This window comes from Carcharodon carcharias, chromosome 23, assembly GCF_017639515.1.
Source record: "Carcharodon carcharias isolate sCarCar2 chromosome 23, sCarCar2.pri, whole genome shotgun sequence".
In the NCBI taxonomy this organism is placed as follows: Eukaryota; Metazoa; Chordata; class Chondrichthyes; order Lamniformes; family Lamnidae; genus Carcharodon; species Carcharodon carcharias.
This window is the reverse complement of record NC_054489.1, coordinates 8,150,172-8,169,746: the sequence shown is the minus strand read 5'-3', so window position 1 is coordinate 8,169,746 and position 19,575 is coordinate 8,150,172. Positions and strand designations below refer to the sequence as shown.

The following is a 19,575-nucleotide window of genomic DNA, read 5'->3' as shown; positions in this document are numbered from 1 at the left end:
CAAGGTTAAGCTGAGGTCCCATCTGACCTCAGCGGATGCAGTGGCATCCAGTGAGCCAGTTCCATGTATGAAGGTTAACTGTCCATCATTGGCCTGTGTGCTCTGGTCTTCTGTCCTTCTTCAGTGATAGAGCATGGACCCAGGTATGCTGTGGAGAGAGAGAAACGAAAAACAAGGGTTGACGATGCGTTTAGTTATGTAATTAGAGATTTTGTGTGGTTTTATAATCTTGGTATTAAGTGACGGATCACCATCTTTTTGTATTTATTCTTGGGATGTGGTCTTTGCTTGCAAGGTTCATATATATATTTCCCATCCTTAGATACCAGTTTGAAACATAGCAACACAAGAAATAGGAACAGGAGTAGGCCATTCAGCCCTTTGAGCCTGCTCCACCATTCGATAAGTTCATGGCTGACCTGATCAGGACCTCAATTCCACTTTCCTGTCTGCTCCCCCATAACCCTTGACTCCGTTGTCAATCAAAAACCTGCCTAACTAAGCCTTGAATATATTCAATGACCCAGCCTCCACTACTTGCTGAGGTAGAGAACTCCAAAGAGTAATGACCCTATCTGACAGAAGAAATTCCTCCTCATCTCCATCTTAAATGGGAGAGCAATTATTCTGAAGTTGTGATCCCTAGTTCTAGATTCTCCCACAAGGGAAACATCCTCTTAGCATCTCCCTATCAAGCCCTCTCAGAATTTTATATGTTGCAATAAGATCATCTCTCATTCTTCCAAACTCCAATGAGTTTGGACTCAACCTGCTTAACCTTTCCTTATAAGCGAACCCTTTCATCCCAGGAATCAAGCTGGTGAACCTTCTCTGAATTGCCTCCAATGCAAGGAAATCCCCCCTTAAATAAGAAGACCAAAACTATAACAGCATTCTCAGTGCTGTCTCACCAATGCCTTGTACAATTGTAGCAAAACTTTGCTACTTTTATACTCCAGACCCCTTACAATAAAGGCCAACATTCCATTTGCCTTCCCAATTACTTGTTATACCTGCCTGCTAACTTCTTGTGATTCATGTGTAAGGTCACCCAAACCCCTTAGTATTGCAGCATTCTGCAGTCTCTTCATTTAAATGATATTCTGCTTTTCTATTTTTCCTACAAAAGTGGAAACGATTGAGTGGTTCGATAGACTTCTTCAGAGAGGTAAAAACAAAAAACTGCGGATGCTGGAAATCCAAAACAAAAACAGAATTACCTGGAAAACCTCAGCAGGTCTGGCAGCATCGGCGGAGAAGAAGAGTTGACGTTTTGAGTCCTCATGACCCTTCAGCAGTTCTGTCGAAGGGCCATGAGGACTCGAAACGTCAACTCTTTTCTTCTCCGCCGATGCTGCCGGACCTGCTGAGTTTTTCCAGGTAATTCTGTTTTTCTTCAGAGAGGCGTCAGACTGGAGTTACATGTAGGCCAGACTGGAGAAGGATGGGTGGTCTCCTTCACTAAAGGTTGTTTAATGATAAATTCATCATCGCTTGAACTTACCAGATTTTTTAAAACTGAATTCAAATTAAGATATTATGGTAGGATGAGAACTCAAATTCCCAGGATTATTAATCCAGTAATTTAACCAGTGCGCTAACATTTCTGTTAATCCAGTGTTAACAGTTCAAGCCTGTAACAAGCTCTGTTAGCCCAGATTTTAACTTTGTCCTAATTATCTTTTGCCATAACTACCCTGAACACTACCACCATTTGTTTTAATCAGCTCTGTTTTGGAGCTCAATGGACAGTGAAAATATCACCTTGAAATGACTGCCCGGTCGGTTCAAGTGAAGGTAAATTTCTGTAACGAGCCAGTTATATGTGTGAGGGTCTACTGCCCCTCACTGGCTGTCCTTAGTACTTTCATGAAGAAACAGATCATTATTGCAGAAGGTCTTTCATACAGGGACCCTTGTCAATCAGGCCCTTTCTTTATTAATTCACACACTTATTGCCCATTCCTAGTTGCCTGTGACTTACTAGGCACTTTGGAGGGTAATTTAGAGTCTGTTACATTGGAGTGGAACTGGAGTCAGCTTTGGGCCTAGATGGGTAAGATAATAGAGAGCCAGCTTTAAAAAAGGATAATAACACACTTTTTTGAAACCTAATAACAGTACTGGATTGCAAACAATTCATTGTGCAAAACACTTGAGCTCATATAGATATAAAAACTAAAAACTGCGGATGCTGGAAATCCAAAACAAAAACAGAATTACCTGGAAAAACTCAGGTCTGGCAGCATCGGCGGAGAAGAAAACAGTTGACATTTCGAGTCCTCAAAGGGTCATGAGGACTCGAAACGTCAACTCTTCTCCGCCGATGCTGCCAGACCTACTGAATTTTTCCAGGTAATTCTGTTTTTGTTTTGAGCTCATATAGATGTGTTAAAGCAACATGTAAATGCCAGTATTTTTTATTGCAGCCACTGTCAGATACCAGGGTTAGTCTCACACAAGAGATTTATTGTTCCTTCGAGAACACTAATCAGACTGACAAATCAGTTGACAGTTTTAACCTCAGTTACTGTTTCTCCGAAGGAGGTTGGAGTCTAATTTGTGTTCTTGTTGACAGTGACTTGGAGAAGTCAGTGGAAGATTTACAGCAAGACTCAGCTCTGAATCAGAGGTTGATTACTGTGCAGGAACTAGAGGAGAAGGCACTGGTTTTGCGTCAGTTGGGAGAGACTCTCACTGAACTGAAGGGTAAGGGGCCTCGAAAACCGGCCAACAGAGACGGAAGGGTTCTCCACTACCGGTTGATCTGAAAGAGAGGAATAATGAAACATGAAGGCAGGAATTTTCGGTCCTTGTGTCCAGAAGATGCTCACACCCTCCATGGGATATCACTTAAAGGACCCCGGGGTACCTTTGCACCTACATTGTAACCACAGTCATGAGAGTCCAAGGGAGACCTCGACAAAGTCTCCCCCTGATTTCCGAAAGAAAACACTTTTTTCGGAAGGAGTCCTGGGCAGATGGCGCCCTGGTTCATTAAACCGCCCCCCCCACCCCCCTCCCTCAACTTTTACCCTCCCAGCTCATACAGACTCTATTGCCAAGTTGTAGCAACTCTATGGGGTCCACAGCTGTGGTCAACTAATGGATTAAGGAACAAGCCTTGACTCCTGAGGCATGATTTTGTGTGGGAAAGGGTGACAGTGTGAAATGGATCCAAGGCAAATGGTGAAGTACAAAATAAGATATGACTCTTTTACCTTGATAGTAGGTTTATTCACAAGATGCAGCCTTGCAGATCTCTGTCTCCTATCTACTTCCCCAGTGTCTCTGTTGACTCTCTTTATAGATGCCTTTAAAAAACAAAATCAATAAATTAAACTAAAAATCAAAGCGGGGTGGTGACAGCCCTTGGGTGGCACTGTAACTAAAACAAAAATGTGAAAGGAAAGTTACAAAATCAAATCAAAATGTCATTTTTGGGGTTGACTCTCTTTATATGTGATTCTAGTCTGTAATCAAACAATTCCCATCACCTGTGTATCTTTAACAACATAATGGTTTGCTGATTAACAGATTCACCTTTCTTTAACCAAAAAATCTTTAACATAGCAATCAAAGAAACAAAATTATTTTCCATAATTCTGATAACTCATTTCACTAGATGTCTATATTCTAGGACATTCATTCATTTCTTAGAGCAAACATCTCTTTGTAAAACAGTTTGATAATTGGTGAATTGTGTCGATCCATTTTATTTTAGAAATCCCTTTTCTTTCCAAAATTTTTTTATTTTTTAGCAAGGTCGATCCTCAACCTTTTCTCTAACACTCCTTCATCAAACGAATATTATCCCAGAGAATGAACAGTTATCCACATGGCATTCTATGGACAAACTTTTCTCAGAATATCCCTTATGTAGGATTTTATTCAGAATGTTAAATAAACACAATCCCATAACTATCACTTCTTCTAGTACCAGTGTTTCTGCAGCTAGGGTACTTTAAACCACCCTTTTTATTTTCTTGGCCAGGCCAAGAACAGCATTTCCGATTTCTACCCACCAAGAATGTGATAAACCCAGCCATACTCAAATATCCATCTGGAAGTTTGACATGGGAAACATTACTAAAAAAGGATGAGCTTCATTTCTTCGGGTCACCTCAGGCTGGAAACTTGAGTGTGCATTTCTCTGAATTTAATTTTAAGGTTTTATTTGCACTCAACCTCCTCACCTGTAGCGTGTTTCGTCATAGTACTCAGTTCTAATACATCATGGCCAGGATTTTCTGGCCCCGCCCACCTTCGGGATTGTTCGGTGCTGCTGAAAGTCAATGGACTTTTGACTGGCCTGCTGCATACCCCCCCATGATGGGTCCCGCTACTGTGGAAAACCCCGGCCCATAACTGGCATCGGGTATTGTCTGACAGCACAATCAATTTAACTGCCCAAACAAACTTCTTAACTTGCCTGTTTCTTCCCTGGATGCAAGATCATCTTTCTGTGAGGAACTTGCCCCATTTATCTGGGTACCATTAACACTTCCTAGATATGGTTGTCGATTCAAAGTTACTCCCGACCTAATCTGGTTAATGCCTAACCCTATATATTTAAGGCCCCGAAGCCTAACTTCCAATCTTAAATTTCCCTTTAATCTTATCTATGACATATTGCTCAAATAGCGCAGAACCTCCCCATTAAATTCTCGATGCGCATCATAAAGATGCCTGTGAATTTTTTGTGATACCAGTGTAACAATGCTGGGTCTGCATTCAGCTGAATACAACTTACTTCTAGCAAGACAGACCTAACAGAGAAATATCATATACCTGACATATCATTTAATCCACAAACACATTTGTTTAATTTCTACAGCTTCACTTCTATATCACTCACTTCATCAGGTTTCAAAAACATTTCTGTTTGAAATTTTTCACCCTGTCAAAATGCGGTTTTTATGTCCATCGACTTATATTGCCACAAATATATAGTTAGGAGAGCTAATACAATCTTCAAGATTACTTTTCCTGCCTTGTGGGAGTCCACTCTGACAACTTGATCACTAAGTCTCTCTTTGAAACCCTGAGCCACGAGTCTGGCTTTCGCCTTATGTCCCATCAGGAAGTACTTTTTTCCCTTCATATCCACCTGTGAGATAAGGCTGGCTGTCCCCTATCTGTCACTTCTGAATAGACATCAAATTCTTTCCAACTATCCAATTCTTTTTGTTTCACACCTTGTATCTATATATTTTCTAATTTGTTTGTAGCCAATAAAGCTTCCCAATTATAAGGACTTTTATTTCCACATAGGTGTTCATATGATGGTGCTCTATAGTCCTTGCTCCAGTCAAACTATGCCCTCTACTTGCCCTCCTATCTTGTTCCGGACTACTGCTATGTGACCTCACTCTCTCATGATCAGAAGTTCTGTTGCCAGTACATGATCTTTTCCTAGGACCAGAGTTACATTCAGATCCATTAGGGAAACTCAAATTGCACCTTCTAAACCCATGACCTGGTTGGAGTCATACCTAGCACAATGGAAGATAATTGTGGTTGTTGGAGGTCAATCACCTTAGCTCCAGGACATAACTGCAGGAATTCTTCAGGGTAGTGTTCTAGGCCTAACCATCTTCAGCTGCTCCATCAATGACCATCCTTCCACTGTAAGGTCAGAACTGGGTATGTTCGCTGATGATTGCACAATGTTCAGCAGCATTCGCGGCTCTTCAGACACTGAAGCAGTCCATGTCCAAATGCAGTAAGACCTGGACAATATCCAGGCTTGGGCTGACAAGTGGCAAGTAACATTCGTGCCATGCAAGTGCCAGACAATGACCATCTCCAACAAGAGAGAAACTAACCATCGCCCTTGATATTCAATGGCATTACCATCACTCAATCCCCTAGTATCAACATCCTGGGGGTTACCTTTGACCAGAAACTGAACTGAACTAGCCGTATAAATGCTGTGGCTACAAGAACATGTCAGAGGCTAGGAATCCTGCAATGAGTAACTCACTTCCTGATTCCCCAAAGCCTGTCCACCATCTACAAGGCACAAGTCAGGAATGTGATGAAATACTCACCACTTGCCTGGATGAATGCAACTCCAACAACACTTAAGAAGTAACCACGACAAAGCAGCCTGTTTGATTGGCAATACATTCACAAATATTCACTCCCTCCACCACCAACTCACAATGGCAGCAGTGTGTACCATATACAAGATGCATTGCAAGAACTCACCAAGGGTCCTTAGACAGCACCTTCCACACCAATGACTACTACCACCTAGAAGAACAAGGACTGCAGACACATGGGAATGTCACCACCTGGAAGTTCCCCTCCAAGCCACTCACCATCCTGACTTGGAAATGTATCGTTGTTCCATCACTGTCGCTGGGTCAAAATCCTGGAACTTCCTCCCGAACAGCACTGTGGGTGTACCTACACCACATGGACTGCAGTGATTCAAGTAAGCAGCTCACCATCACCTTCTCAAGAGTAATTAAGGATGGGCAACAAATGTTGGCCTAGCCACTGACACCCATGTCTTGTGAAAGAATAAAAAACAACAGTATTTTCTAGCTTTCCATAATTCTACCTAATTTTCCTCATTACCAAATCTTACCTCTTGTCCATTATCTTGAACATTTAGCCAATGTTTGAATTTGCCAGTGCCTTTCCCTTCTCTCCCTACATTGATTGCATTCCTATATTCACTGCTATGTATGTTACTCTAGTGCCAACATTTGGTAGTTGTCCTTTGGGATAAATAACTCTATCCTATGCATCGGTATTACACTGTCTATCATCATTCAGCCCCTTATCTACTGTATTCTGCTCTTCAGAATGGTCAAACATATGATATGTGGGGTGCAGGGTGCCTCATCACCTTCTACTATTTGCTCACATTCTGCAAGTCTATAATCAATGGACTCTAATATTCAACTACCCTTTTGGAGAATAACTGTCTTCCCATCACACCCTATCATTGTACCCAGACCTTTCTACTCTTTATGACTCATTCTTTTATTGTATACTAAATCCTCAGGATTAAAGTTTATCTTTGATGGTCTTATGTGATGTCGTAAGGCTTGCTGAATTTTCTGAGACTTCTGGCTTGATGAACGCTCTTCTCTCTATATATAGGGCATTCAAGTGCCCAGAAAAGGTGGAACTAATTGTAGATTCCCTTCCATGGCCAGGGTGATGATCACGCACCACAGAAGGTATTTTTGGATTTCTCTTTGGATTTCTCCCACAGACCAACTGACACAGACTATAGTCCCCAACCATTTGAAGTGAATTTTTTGCATGGACTGCCCATTTGATTGGTCAGCTAGGATCTTGTGAAACATTTCATCAACCATGGTGTGATTTCTTTCACAAATCCCAGCTGCAGTGTTCATTACTTCAATGTTCATATTTTCGCAAGTCTCTAAATTTGTCATTGACAAATTCTCCCTCTGCCTCCATTGTCAGGAATTTAGCTGGTTCTCCCAGTCTGGTTCCTATCCATTTCTCCATGATTTTATCCACAGTCACTCTTTTGTCTTTACCATGTATTACTTAGACAGATAATCTTGTCATGTTTATGAAGTAGAAACATTGTCATTTTACATTCTTGTCCCACACCTTTAAATCCATAGCTACTACTTCATTAAAGTCTTATGCTAATAGGAAGCTTACAAAGCAGTAGTCTGTGATGGTGAATTTTTGTATATGTCACATTTTTCACTAATCTCTTCAATAAGATTGGTGTACTTATCATCAACAACCCCTGCATCCTTTAGTAGGATTTTTAACCTGCGACCAAAGAGGGATGAGTAAGTTGTCGATGTAACTTTAAGACAATATGCTTTTTTTCCTCTCAAATTCCTGTCACCTGATGGCCATTAACACTCTTCAACATTCTGATTAGTAATGCTAGATTTTGTTAAAGGTGCAATTTTGTCCTGAATGAGTAAAATGCAAATCTACAAACTTTCCAAAGACAATTGCTTTATCATGATCCATGTCCAATTCCATTTGTGCCTTTGTCATTGGATGGATTGCACGGCAGCAAAAGTATCAGTAGATGCCACATCCGTACTAAAAATGGCTTCCCCTGCTAATTTACCATGAATCACCACTCTTTTCAGTGACTTTAATGTGTTGTCATCCCCAAATCTGAAGCAAGTAAAACTTCCATATTCCTTTACCTTATCTCGATCCTTACAACTTTGTGCATCCAAATAACTTTTCAACCAGTACTGTGGGTATGCAATCACTGTCCAAAATGGCACAATTAAATCAATCCGCAAAGAGTACACACTTCACTGAGTGAAACTTCTTGTGACCAGTACAATTCCCTCAGACTGATCAATATCGTTATCTTCCCCTTCCGTGTCATGCACCACATCAAAAACCCTGCTGTTACATTTTGGTCAATTTAAATTCCTTGATATTTCGAATTGCATCTGAAACAGCTGTTAATAATTCCCCAGGCATTCCTGGGGTCCTTTCCTCTTATTATTGCTCCACGCCTATTGTCTGCCAGATCTGCCAAAGAAGTTTCCATCCATCTGAAATTCCCCTGGGGTACCCTGTACCCCATAGCTGAACAGTCTCAATCTTCCATGAACATTGAATCCTCCATATTTTGTTATGATATATTCTTCCATAGAGTAACCATCTGTCTTTCTAAGTTCATCAAAGTCTGACCATGCCGCATATACATTTTAACAGATCATCTTATGAATTTTGTCCATAAATTTTAATAGAATATCCAAACCTTCCTGAGTGTCTAACTGACAAGCTTCTAGTTCTGAAAATACTTTGTACCTGATCCTGCTCTTGGTGGGAAGCAACAGTGCCAGGGCCACACCTTGTTTTTCCTTTAGTAAGGATGGTAACCCATGTCATATATCTACTTTATTCTTCCACTGATCATAAGGTTCAGATTCAGAGCACATCAGTGAGAAATCATACTGTGACACTTCATACTTGTTCTCAGCCATTCTTCTCGAAAGTAACTCCAATCTATTCTTAATTTCCAATCTTCACCTTTAGGCAACCATTCTCTACCACTGTGTTAAATGGATTCAATCCAGACGGTGAAGTATGAAATAAGATACTGATCTTTTCCTTGATAGTAGGTTTAGTCACAGGATGCAGCCTTAGAGATCTCTGCCTTCAAACTATTACCCCAGTGTCTCAGCTGACTCTCTTTATATGTGATCCAGCCCTTTAACAAACAATGTTGATCACATGTGCATCTTTTAACAACAAAATCAACAAACCATTAACAGGGAATAGGCGGGGGGGTGGAGGGGTTGATGTGCTAATGAAGGCGCCAATGTGAGGTCATCTTAACTCCAAGGCCTGATTCAAATTATGAAAAGCTGATTTAAACCAGGCAGGAATTAAAAGAATTAGAGGGGAGTTGAGAAATTTTTTCACCCAGATGGTGGTGGGATCTCAAACTCACTCCTTGAAAGGGTGGTAGAGGTAGAGACCCTCATCTCATTTTTAAAAATACTTGGATATGCAATCAAAGTGCTGTAACCCACAAGGCTATTGACCAAGAGCTAGAAAGCAGGATTAGGCTAGATCACTCTTTTTGAGCTGGAATGGACATGATGGGCTCCTTCTCTGCCTCAAATGTTCTGTGATTCTATAAGAATGACAAGGGGGCTGGGGGTGGAGGAGAGACGAAGACCGGATCTTCAGTGCCACGACACCATCACCAAGGACCCAGGGGAGGGGAGGCCTAGTTTATCCTTTTGAAGCTGGGAGGCACCTAGATGTTGCCAACCCTCCAGGATTGCCCTGGAGTTTACAGCAATTGGAGGTTAATCTCTTGGACACTACTCAACCCAGGAAATAAAACCATAGAGCATCAAAAACAATTATTTTAATTTTCTTTGTAATGCTTTCATGTATTAGTTGTAGCTGGGATGTTTGACCAGGTTGGGTGTTTGGAGGAGAGAGGCCAGGTGATGAAACCTCCAGGGATACATCCAATCAGAGTTGGCAACACCAGAGAAGCCGTAGACCTCTTCAGGCCATGATCCAGCCAGTGTCATAGCTGCAGTCCAAAGGACAAATCACCTCGGGGTCTAAATCATGTCATGGAACTCTTAAAACTAATATACTGGTGAGATCTTGCCTGTGAGACCAGGATTTGTAGGACTACAATGGCAACCAGCACCTACCTTTCCAGAACATCTAACACTCGAAGCTCATTTTAACCTCTGGGACATGCAGCATTAAAATCAGAACAATCAAATGTAGCCTCATTAAATTAAATATGATCCACCTGACCAAGCTTCAGAGAACCTTGTTTAGTCACACAACAACCTCCATAGTACGCACTCTCTCTGCTTCTCCTTCTCTGTCTCTCTTTCTTTCTCTCTCTCCATCCCTCTCTATGTTTCTGTCTGTCTCTTTATCTTTCTCTCTTTATGCCTCTCTCTCTGTCTCTGTCCCTCTCTCTGTGTCTATCTCTATCCCCTTATTCCTCTGTCAGCCTCTCCCTGCTTCTTTATTTATGTCTCTGTCTGTCTCTCTCTCTCTCTCTTTCTCTGTCTCTCCCTACCTACCCCTTTCTATCTTTCTCGCTCTCGCTTTCACTCTGTCATTCCCTATCACCTCTCTGTCTCTGTCTCTCCTTCCATCCTACTCCAGGAAGCTTACATACAGATCTAAATTGAGACTTGGGTTTGGGTCTCTTTGATGAAAGCCCAGATTCTAGGAAGTAGGAGAGAATCCACACTGGAAAGATGCTGTTCATGCGTCTGTGATACTGATTTGGTTTGTCTGTGTCTCTCTAGCTCAGTTCCCTAATCTGCAGAGTAAAATGCGGGTGATCTTACGTGTGGAGGTGGAGGCAGTGAAGTTCCTGAAGGAGGAGCCTCACAGATTAGACATCCTGCTGAAACGATGCAAAACTGTCACGGACACCTTAGCCACATTGAGAAGGTAATGTGATGGACCCTTGGCTTCCTGCTACATTGGATACTAACTGCAGAAGTACCGAAATAGAAACGACAGAAAGCATGACCTCTTTAACAATTCAGAAGCCTATTTTAAGAGCCATGGTCCTTTGATGACCCTGTTGCTGGGGCCCACACATGAATTGTTTGAAGTCTAGAATTTGTTGGAGATTGCTGATTGGGTCAACAGTGGCCATTCAGTCACTGCTCATAGATTGGACTGGGGCAGAATAACCGAAGGAAATAGGGTTGCCAACCCTCTAAGATTTCTCTAAAGCATCCCTCAGGAATTAAAGATTGATTAAAGATTAATCTTCTGGGAGAAACATTTCATGAGCATTGAAATGTAATTGTATTTTGTTTTAGTTTCTTTGAATACTTTTATTTATTACTTATTGGGGATTGGGAGGACTTCAAGGTTGAGAGTCAAAAATCATCCAATCAGGTAAGAGTCTGTTCACTTTTCAATGATGTGGGAAGGCAGGGCAAATGGATTTGCTGAGCAACCAATTGACCAATGACAGAAGAGTGGAGGCAGGGTGGTTAAAGGAGGGGCATCATTGATGAAACCAACCTGGTTTTCCACTTGTAGTTGGTAACCCCTAGGTGGGAAATATTGGGGGAATTGCTCAATTCCGGGTCTTTTCAGGTAAAGATGCACCTCCCACAAGGTAGGAGGCCGATTAGGCTCATTAAGAATTTTGTTGAGCACAATTAAAGGAGGCTGCCTGGGATTTTCCTGTCTGCCCCCAGTTTCCCAATACGATGGGAAGGGGTAAGTCCTAAAGAGTGACAGCTTCTCCCAGGAGGTAACTGTCCTTTCTTCCTTTCCTCACTAAATGTTCCCTTTTTTAAAATTTTATATATAAAATTTAAAACCATAATGATTGAAAACATATGTTCAGGATTTTTCAGTTAAGGGCTGGTTTGCCCTCTGTCTAAAGAAAGTAAGATTCACATTTATATATTGCCTTTCATGATCTGAGGCCGTCCTAAAGAGCAATTACAACCAATTAATTACTATAGGACTCAGGACCTGGAAACAGTCCCAGCTCCTGTTTCCTACTCACAGAGTAGGGCTCATCCAGCCCAACATGTCTGCCTTTAGTCCTTAGAGCTGAGAACGATCGAGGCTTCACCAATTGGATGTTTAGTCACCATTTTGTGAGCTAAAGGCAGCTAGGTCACCTTTTCACTCCCAGTTAATTATTCGGTCTCCATCTCCTTTAATACCACTACTTTCCAGGTAAGTTTGTAACCACTTACCTTTTGAAGCAACGCATTTCATTCTCTCCATCCTTTCTGTGAAGAAATTATTCCTTGGTGAGCATTTCACTGAGTTTGTACTGCTGTCTCTGCTTATCTCAGATCATTAATGATGGCAACACTTAACTTTCCAATAGTGACCCACTTGGGAATGTGCAAGAGACCAAAATTGGAGGAACACAGAGGTCTCAAAGAGTTGTGCGGCCGGAGAAGATGGTAGAGACAGGGAGGGGTGAGGCCATAGCAGGATTTGAAATCAAGGATGAGAATTTCAAAATTGAGGCATTGCCAGACCAGGAGCCAACGTAGGTCAATGAGCACAGGGGTGATGGGTGAACAGGGCTTGCCATAAGTTAGAAGTGGGGTATCAGAGCTCTGGTCCAAACAATGTTGCACGGAAAGTATATTTAAAACCATCCTGTTACAGACTATTCTGACTGATTTCAGAAACCCTGGCTGAGTAGCTCTGGAATAAGTTACAGAGTAGCACTGAGACTGAGTCAAAAAGTAGTGCTTTGCTCTGGTCACTATATTCAGAGCTCTGTTTGGGGAACTCACTGCAGTGACTCATTTTCGATCTTCTTGTTTTTCTTACACAGCTGCTCGCCCTCTAACTCGGCCTATCCTGTGGAGGCCTGCCCAAGGCGGTTCAGCAGGTAAATACACCTGGTTTCTACCCTTTCACACTGGGGAGTCCTGCTCCCCCCATTTAAGGTCTGGTTTGCCCTCTGTCTAAAGAAAGTAAGATTTTCATTTATATCACCTTTTGTAATCTGAGGATGTCCCAAAGAGCAATTACAACCACTGAATTACTTTTGAAGTGTAATCACTGCAGTAATGTAAGAAGCACAGTGGCCAATTTCAGCACAGCAAAATCCCACAAGCAGCGATGTGCTAATGATCAGCTAATCTGTTATTAGGTGTTGGTTGAGGGATAAATATTGACCAGGACTCCGGATAAAGCTCCCCTGGTCCCCTTGAAATAGTTCCACAACATTTATTACATCCACCTTAGAGGGAAGACAGGGGCCTCGGTTTTAGCATTACACCCGAGAGATAGTTGCGGCACTCCCTCAATACTGACCTTCCGCCAGTGTAGCTGTCAGAGTTTTTGGGGGATTGGGGAAGCACGTTTAAACTCTAATCTGATGAGTCCCCCCTCATTTAATTTTTTTTGTCCTTTTGAGGCTTTAATCATTCAGGCAGTAAGTGATAGTCTGGTGCTGTAATATTGGGGAAAAATTACTTAAGTAACAAAAGACAATACTTAACAAAGTTAGGTTTACTGGCTTCACATGGTCCTTGCCTCCCAGTTCAGCCTTGGAAGCAGTCAACACGTGGGTTTGTTCCTCTCTTTTTGTCTTTGTTCTTCTGCTTCCAGCAGACATGCTGCTTCTCTTCTCTGAAATTTCTTCAATTCTTCATCTTCTCTCTCTGTGTGCCTTGCTACTGGGAGTTGGTGCTTATTAACACTTTGTGAGGCATAGCCCTTTCTCATGATCAGTACTGTTCCTGGACTCAGTTTTAGGCAGTGCATAATCAGCCTCTGGTTGGTTTAGGTGGTGCACGATCAGTCTCTGATTGGTTTAGGTGGTGCGTGATCGGTCTCTGATTGGTTTAGGTGGTGCGTGATCAGTCTCTGATTGGTTTAGGTGGTGCGTGATCAGTCTCTGATTGGTTTAGGTGATGCGTGATCAGTCTCTGATTGGTTTAGGTGGAGCGTGATCAGCGTCTGATTGGTTTAGGTGGAGCGTGATCAGCGTCTGATTGGTTTAGGTAGTGCGTGATCAGCGTCTGATTGGTTTAGGTGGAGCGTGATCAGCGTCTGATTGGTTTAGGTGGAGCGTGATCAGTCTCTGATTGGTTTAGGTGGAGCGTGATCAGTCTCTGATTGGTTTAGGTGGAGCGTGATCAGTCTCTGATTGGTTTAGGTGGAGCGTGATCAGTCTCTGATTGGTTTAGGTGGAGCGTGATCAGTCTCTGATTGGTTTAGGTGGAGCGTGATCAGTCTCTGATTGGTTTAGGTGGAGCGTGATCAGTCTCTGATTGGTTTAGGTGGAGCGTGATCAGTCTCTGATTGGTTTAGGTGGAGCGTGATCAGTCTCTGATTGGTTTAGGTGGAGCGTGATCAGTCTCTGATTGGTTTAGGTGGAGCGTGATCAGTCTCTGATTGGTTTAGGTGGAGCGTGATCAGTCTCTGATTGGTTTAGGTGGAGCGTGATCAGTCTCTGATTGGTTTAGGTGGAGCGTGATCAGTCTCTGATTGGTTTAGGTGGAGCGTGATCAGTCTCTGATTGGTTTAGGTGGAGCGTGATCAGTCTCTGATTGGTTTAGGTGGAGCGTGATCAGTCTCTGATTGGTTTAGGTGGAGCGTGATCAGTCTCTGATTGGTTTAGGTGGAGCGTGATCAGTCGCTGATTGGTTTAGGTGGAGCGTGATCAGTCTCTGATTGGTTTAGGTGGAGCGTGATCAGTCTCTGATTGGTTTAGGTGGAGCGTGATCAGTCTCTGATTGGTTTAGGTGGAGCGTGATCAGTCTCTGATTGGTTTAGGTGGAGCGTGATCAGTCTCTGATTGGTTTAGGTGGAGCGTGATCAGTCTCTGGTTTAGGTGGAGCGTGATCAGTCTCTGATTGGTTTAGGTGGAGCGTGATCAGTCTCTGATTGGTTTAGGTGGAGCGTGATCAGTCTCTGATTGGTTTAGGTGGAGCGTGATCAGTCTCTGATTGGTTTAGGTGGAGCGTGATCAGTCTCTGATTGGTTTAGGTGGAGCGTGATCAGTCTCTGATTGGTTTAGGTGGAGCGTGATCAGTCTCTGATTGGTTTAGGTGGAGCGTGATCAGTCTCTGATTGGTTTAGGTGGAGCGTGATCAGTCTCTGATTGGTTTAGGTGGAGCGTGATCAGTCTCTGATTGGTTTAGGTGGAGCGTGATCAGTCTCTGATTGGTTTAGGTGGAGCGTGATCAGTCTCTGATTGGTTTAGGTGGAGCGTGATCAATGCCTGGTTACTTAAGAGATGTCACTTCCTATTATCTCCTGATTGGTTCCCTAAGGTGTCAGCACATGTGGATCACTCCCTTTCATTAAACTATGTTTCTGTAATTTTGTTTAATTGCATAGTTTTCTACCAAGATAATGGGGTGCCTAATAATAGTTTCTTTATCTGCTTATTTGAGATAAGAGAGCATATGGTGTCAAGTAGTGGTGATTAACTTTTGGCCTCATTGTCCCACATGTCTAATTGATGCATGTCCTGTGGGATTCTCACTAAGACAGGTGCTAATCAGTATTTTGGGCTGAAGGAGCTACTTCGCTGGTGTGGATTTCAATCGTGGCTATTGATGCTTGGCACAGGTTAATTAAAAATAGCAAAAGAATACAAAGCGGCACATAGCCATAAAACCAATACAGAAATTACCAAGTTACTTCATACAAAATCTACACAGAACATGTATGCAATCAGTGCATAAATTCAGTGTATTAAAGCTGGTGCAAGATATGCTTGCAAAATACATTCAATTGATACATATTCATGAATAACAAGAGTAAAAGAACTACATAGATACAAACTAATTGTGGAACTTATTGTTAAGCTTACAGAACCAAAGCGATTCATAGGCTTGTTATATAATAGAAAAGAAAGTGACTGCTTGTTTTTAAGGCATTACAAGTTAAAAGACTAAACTAATTTGGGAGATAGGGCTGAAGGCTTGGAACCTCACAGCTGTTCTCCTCATACAGTAGGACTTTTTAACTCCCTACTGAGCCTTGCGACAAGGGTACACGCTGATAAGTGTTAATTGCTAGGAAATGCAATGAAGGAAGTCCCTTCAACCTTGATGGGATTCGCAGCAATAGCCTGCAATTAAACTATACAAGCATAGCTTTGTCCAGGCTTAGAGCCGTATAGTATATTTCACTTATTAAGTAAGGATGCAACTACAGACAAAGGGACAGTCACATGGTAACAGTGTCCTACATTTATTACAATTAAGCAGAATATAATATTAGGTTAATTTATTAATATCATTTGATCATTACACATAACTAAACTACAAACTAATTGTGAATCACAACTTTGCTGGCACTGGCAGGGTGATTTTAGATTGGTACCTTCAGGGGAAAGTGGGGCCAAACTGGATTTTAAAAAAAGGGTGCGTGTAATTAGGAGGAAAAAGTTAATCACCTAGTGGGAATTCACATTTACATTGAATTTGGATTTATTCCACAGACAAGCAAATGAGACCCTGCTGAAAGGAACTGAGGAAGTTGCTGCCCAATCACCAAAGCACATGAGCACAGAGTTGTACTCCCGGAATTCCGAATTTGAAATTCCTACCAGCCCTCCCTCGAATTTCCAGGAAATGCACATGACCTCAGTGAAAAACTGGCAAAGCCACAATTCCGTCCTGGCTCAGCTTACCCAGAATTCCCCAGTTCATGCTGCTTCTTCCCAGAAGTCTCCAGCGATGGGCCAGGGGATCACAACCCACAGCAACTCAGTGGAGGAGGCTCCAGGAGCATCAGGCAAGAGGAACGTGGACCAAACCATCTCTGTTGAAGTAAGATATTAACATTTAAGAACTTAAAAGTTGCAGAAGCTTTGAAGGTGGCATAATATGCTGGACTCACAACCTGTCATCTCTTGCAATCATTGGTTATGTCTTCACAATGGCCTTTAATTCAAGGATTTGTGTTCAGTTGCAGGTCAGGCTAATGAAATAAAAGAAATAATATTTTGGATATAGTTTACAAGTAATTTGAGACATGCTGTGAGGTAAGTATAGCTTGGGAGGAACAGGTGATTTTGGTTTCCAGTTCTCTTCACAATTGAGAGGATTGGTTTTTCTCACCTCATGCTTGGGTCTGTTGTAGACTCATTGACAGAAATCGATCACCGTGATTAATCAACAACTCCATTATCTCTGGACCGTGGATGCCAGAAGGTGAACTAAATGTTCCTTTCTAGTCTAGCAGTTCGTGTAAAAGCCTCTGTGTGACGGCTGGAAGGAGACTTTGAAATATGAGTGAGGGTACAACCCCCTATCCCCTGGGTCCACATGTTAAACCACATGTAACTCAGCACAAGCAACCATCTCATTCAAAGGGTGGATGATGGAGAAGTTGCAAATTAATGCAGTAAAGGCTGTTCTGTTGTCAAAGACAAAGTTTAGGGCCTTGGAGTGGGGATTATAGTTAGAGCAAAGCTCTACGGTTTATCTGTCAGATAGCGGGCATGGGTTTGCACCATTCTTGTGTCCACAGCCTGAGGTAAAGAGCTTCCAACCAGTCATAGTCTTCCCAACCCCTCTTTTCACTGTCCCATTCCCTCCTCCTCCGCTTTCTCTCCCTCCTCCTCTCCATACCTTCAGAGTCCCCTTCCCTCTCTTCCCGACCTCTCCCCATTCCATCTCGTCCACATTCCGTACTGCCCATCCCCTTGCCTCCCCCATCCTTCAGATCTCCAGTCCTTCTCCTTCCTGTTTTCCCCCCTCCTTGTCCCAACAACACCACCTTCACATTCCCTCCTCATCCCCTTCCCACTGATCTATATCCCCTCTTCTCCCCCTCCTCTCCCTTTTACTCCCTGTTCCCTCCCTCTCCTCCACCTTCTGTCCTCTCCCCCTCTTCTCCCCTCCCCTCCCCTTTTCTCATCATCCTCTCTCTCCTCTCCCATCCCATCCCTTCCCCATCCTCACCCTTTCCCTACCCCCCTCTTGTTGTTTCCTCTCCCCAACTCCTCTGCCAAGGGAGAATGAACATTAAAGGACAGTTCATTGTTCTCCAGTGCCTGCTATCAATGGAGAAGGTGATTTCCTGTTTACTCCAGGGTAGGTGAAATGAAGAGAGGAAGGCACAAAAATACTTTAAAGAGAAAAGTAGAGATCTCCTTGGAGTGGAATTGGGATGAGGAGATTTTTCCTCTTGGCTGTTTTTCATTGACCTTGGAAACAGTAAACTGAGCTCTATAGTCTCTTCATTTCCAGCTGGATAAAATTAAGTTCTTCCTCTTTCTCTCCCATGTATAACGGCTGCAGGGAATCCTATTTCCTTCTCTGCTTTTACATCCTGTACTCTGGAATTTCTGTAACTAAAACCTATCTTTATGTGGACAGGATATTTGCTTGTCCAGGGGAGAGCAGCAAGACATGATGGCAGGTCAGAGGGGAGGTGGGGGGGCCATCACTTCTCTGGAAAGTTGGCTGGAAGCATATAATCAATTGGGAAAGCATGGAGATCTCATTGCCTCCCTGGATCCCCCCCCCACCCCCAAATTAAGTCTGGTGCGGGGAAATGTCAAGTCAGTCTTCCCACTCCTCGACCAGTTAAGGGCCATATTTTGCTGCTGCTGGTATTCTACCAGGGGAGCTAGGGGCAATCCACCAACTACACCCTGGCAACCTGCCTTCGGGGGGGGCGGTGGGATGGGAGGAGGGCAGCTATTGCTCCATGGAGGCTCCTGCTGGTGGCAAATACCACCCCACTAGAAATCCACGCACCCCCAAGCCCACCCCACCTCATCAGGGCCTGCCTGACCGTGGCAAGCCTCCCCCATTCACCTCTCTCTCTCAGACCTCCAGCAATGTTCCTGGCCCTGGAATTCCTGCAGTCTCACCTGAAGGCACTGTTGGGACTGAAGACTCCCAGCCCTCTGAATGGCTAGCAGCTCTTGGAGGTGGGATCTTTATCCCCAAGGCACAGAAATCCTTATGACAGGCAGTTAAGTGCCTGATTGCCATTTCGTTTTGTTAGGCCTGGCAGCAATGGCTGTGGTGACACTGCCCCTGGCTTTCTGGTCAGTGGCTGGGCCACCGCCATGGCCAATCAGCTCAGTCCACAACTCAGATCTTTGTTCACCAGACCCCTCTGGAATGGGGTTTGAATCCATAACCCTCTGCCCCAGAGGCAGGAATCCTACTTTCGAGCCAAAGCTCACTCCAAGTCATCATTTTATACAGTTCCATTTTCATTTTGCTAAAGAAACTAATATTAATCTCTCAGATTGCAAAATCTGTGTGTCTGAGCAATGGGATGAATGTATAACTCCCAGGCTGTGTATTTACTCTTCCCATTTAAAGGCAGCAGAGAGAGACTGGGAGGAGAAGCGAGCCAGCTTGACTCAGTTCAGCAACAAGGACATTAACCGTCTACTGGAAGACACACAAGCTGAGCTGATGAAAGCAATCCCTGATCTAGGATTTACCAACAAACCAAAATTAGCCACCATGCCAACAGCGGAGTTGAAACAGACAAAACCCCAGCACGTACAGAAAACAGTCACCAAGACAGATGCCAACGGACGGAGACACTCAGGTGAGAAGACCTCGTTCCAGTCCCACTTTAAACCTCCACTGCAGCACATTC

The 19,575-nt window shown here is 43.2% G+C and overlaps 1 protein-coding gene across 3 annotated transcripts in view; it reads left to right on the top strand.

The window, feature by feature from the left end:
* LOC121269195 (SRC kinase signaling inhibitor 1-like) overlaps positions 1 to 19,575 on the top strand; it is a 329,853-nt gene that overhangs the window by 279,264 nt on the left and 31,014 nt on the right. For all 3 annotated transcript variants that reach the window (XM_041173731.1, XM_041173730.1, XM_041173729.1), the window contains exons 10-14: positions 2,579 to 2,709; positions 10,785 to 10,932; positions 12,812 to 12,868; positions 16,442 to 16,772; positions 19,290 to 19,524. In XM_041173731.1, coding sequence (XP_041029665.1) covers positions 2,579 to 2,709; positions 10,785 to 10,932; positions 12,812 to 12,868; positions 16,442 to 16,772; positions 19,290 to 19,524 — 902 coding nt within the window. The remainder of the gene's footprint in view (positions 1 to 2,578; positions 2,710 to 10,784; positions 10,933 to 12,811; positions 12,869 to 16,441; positions 16,773 to 19,289; positions 19,525 to 19,575) is intronic.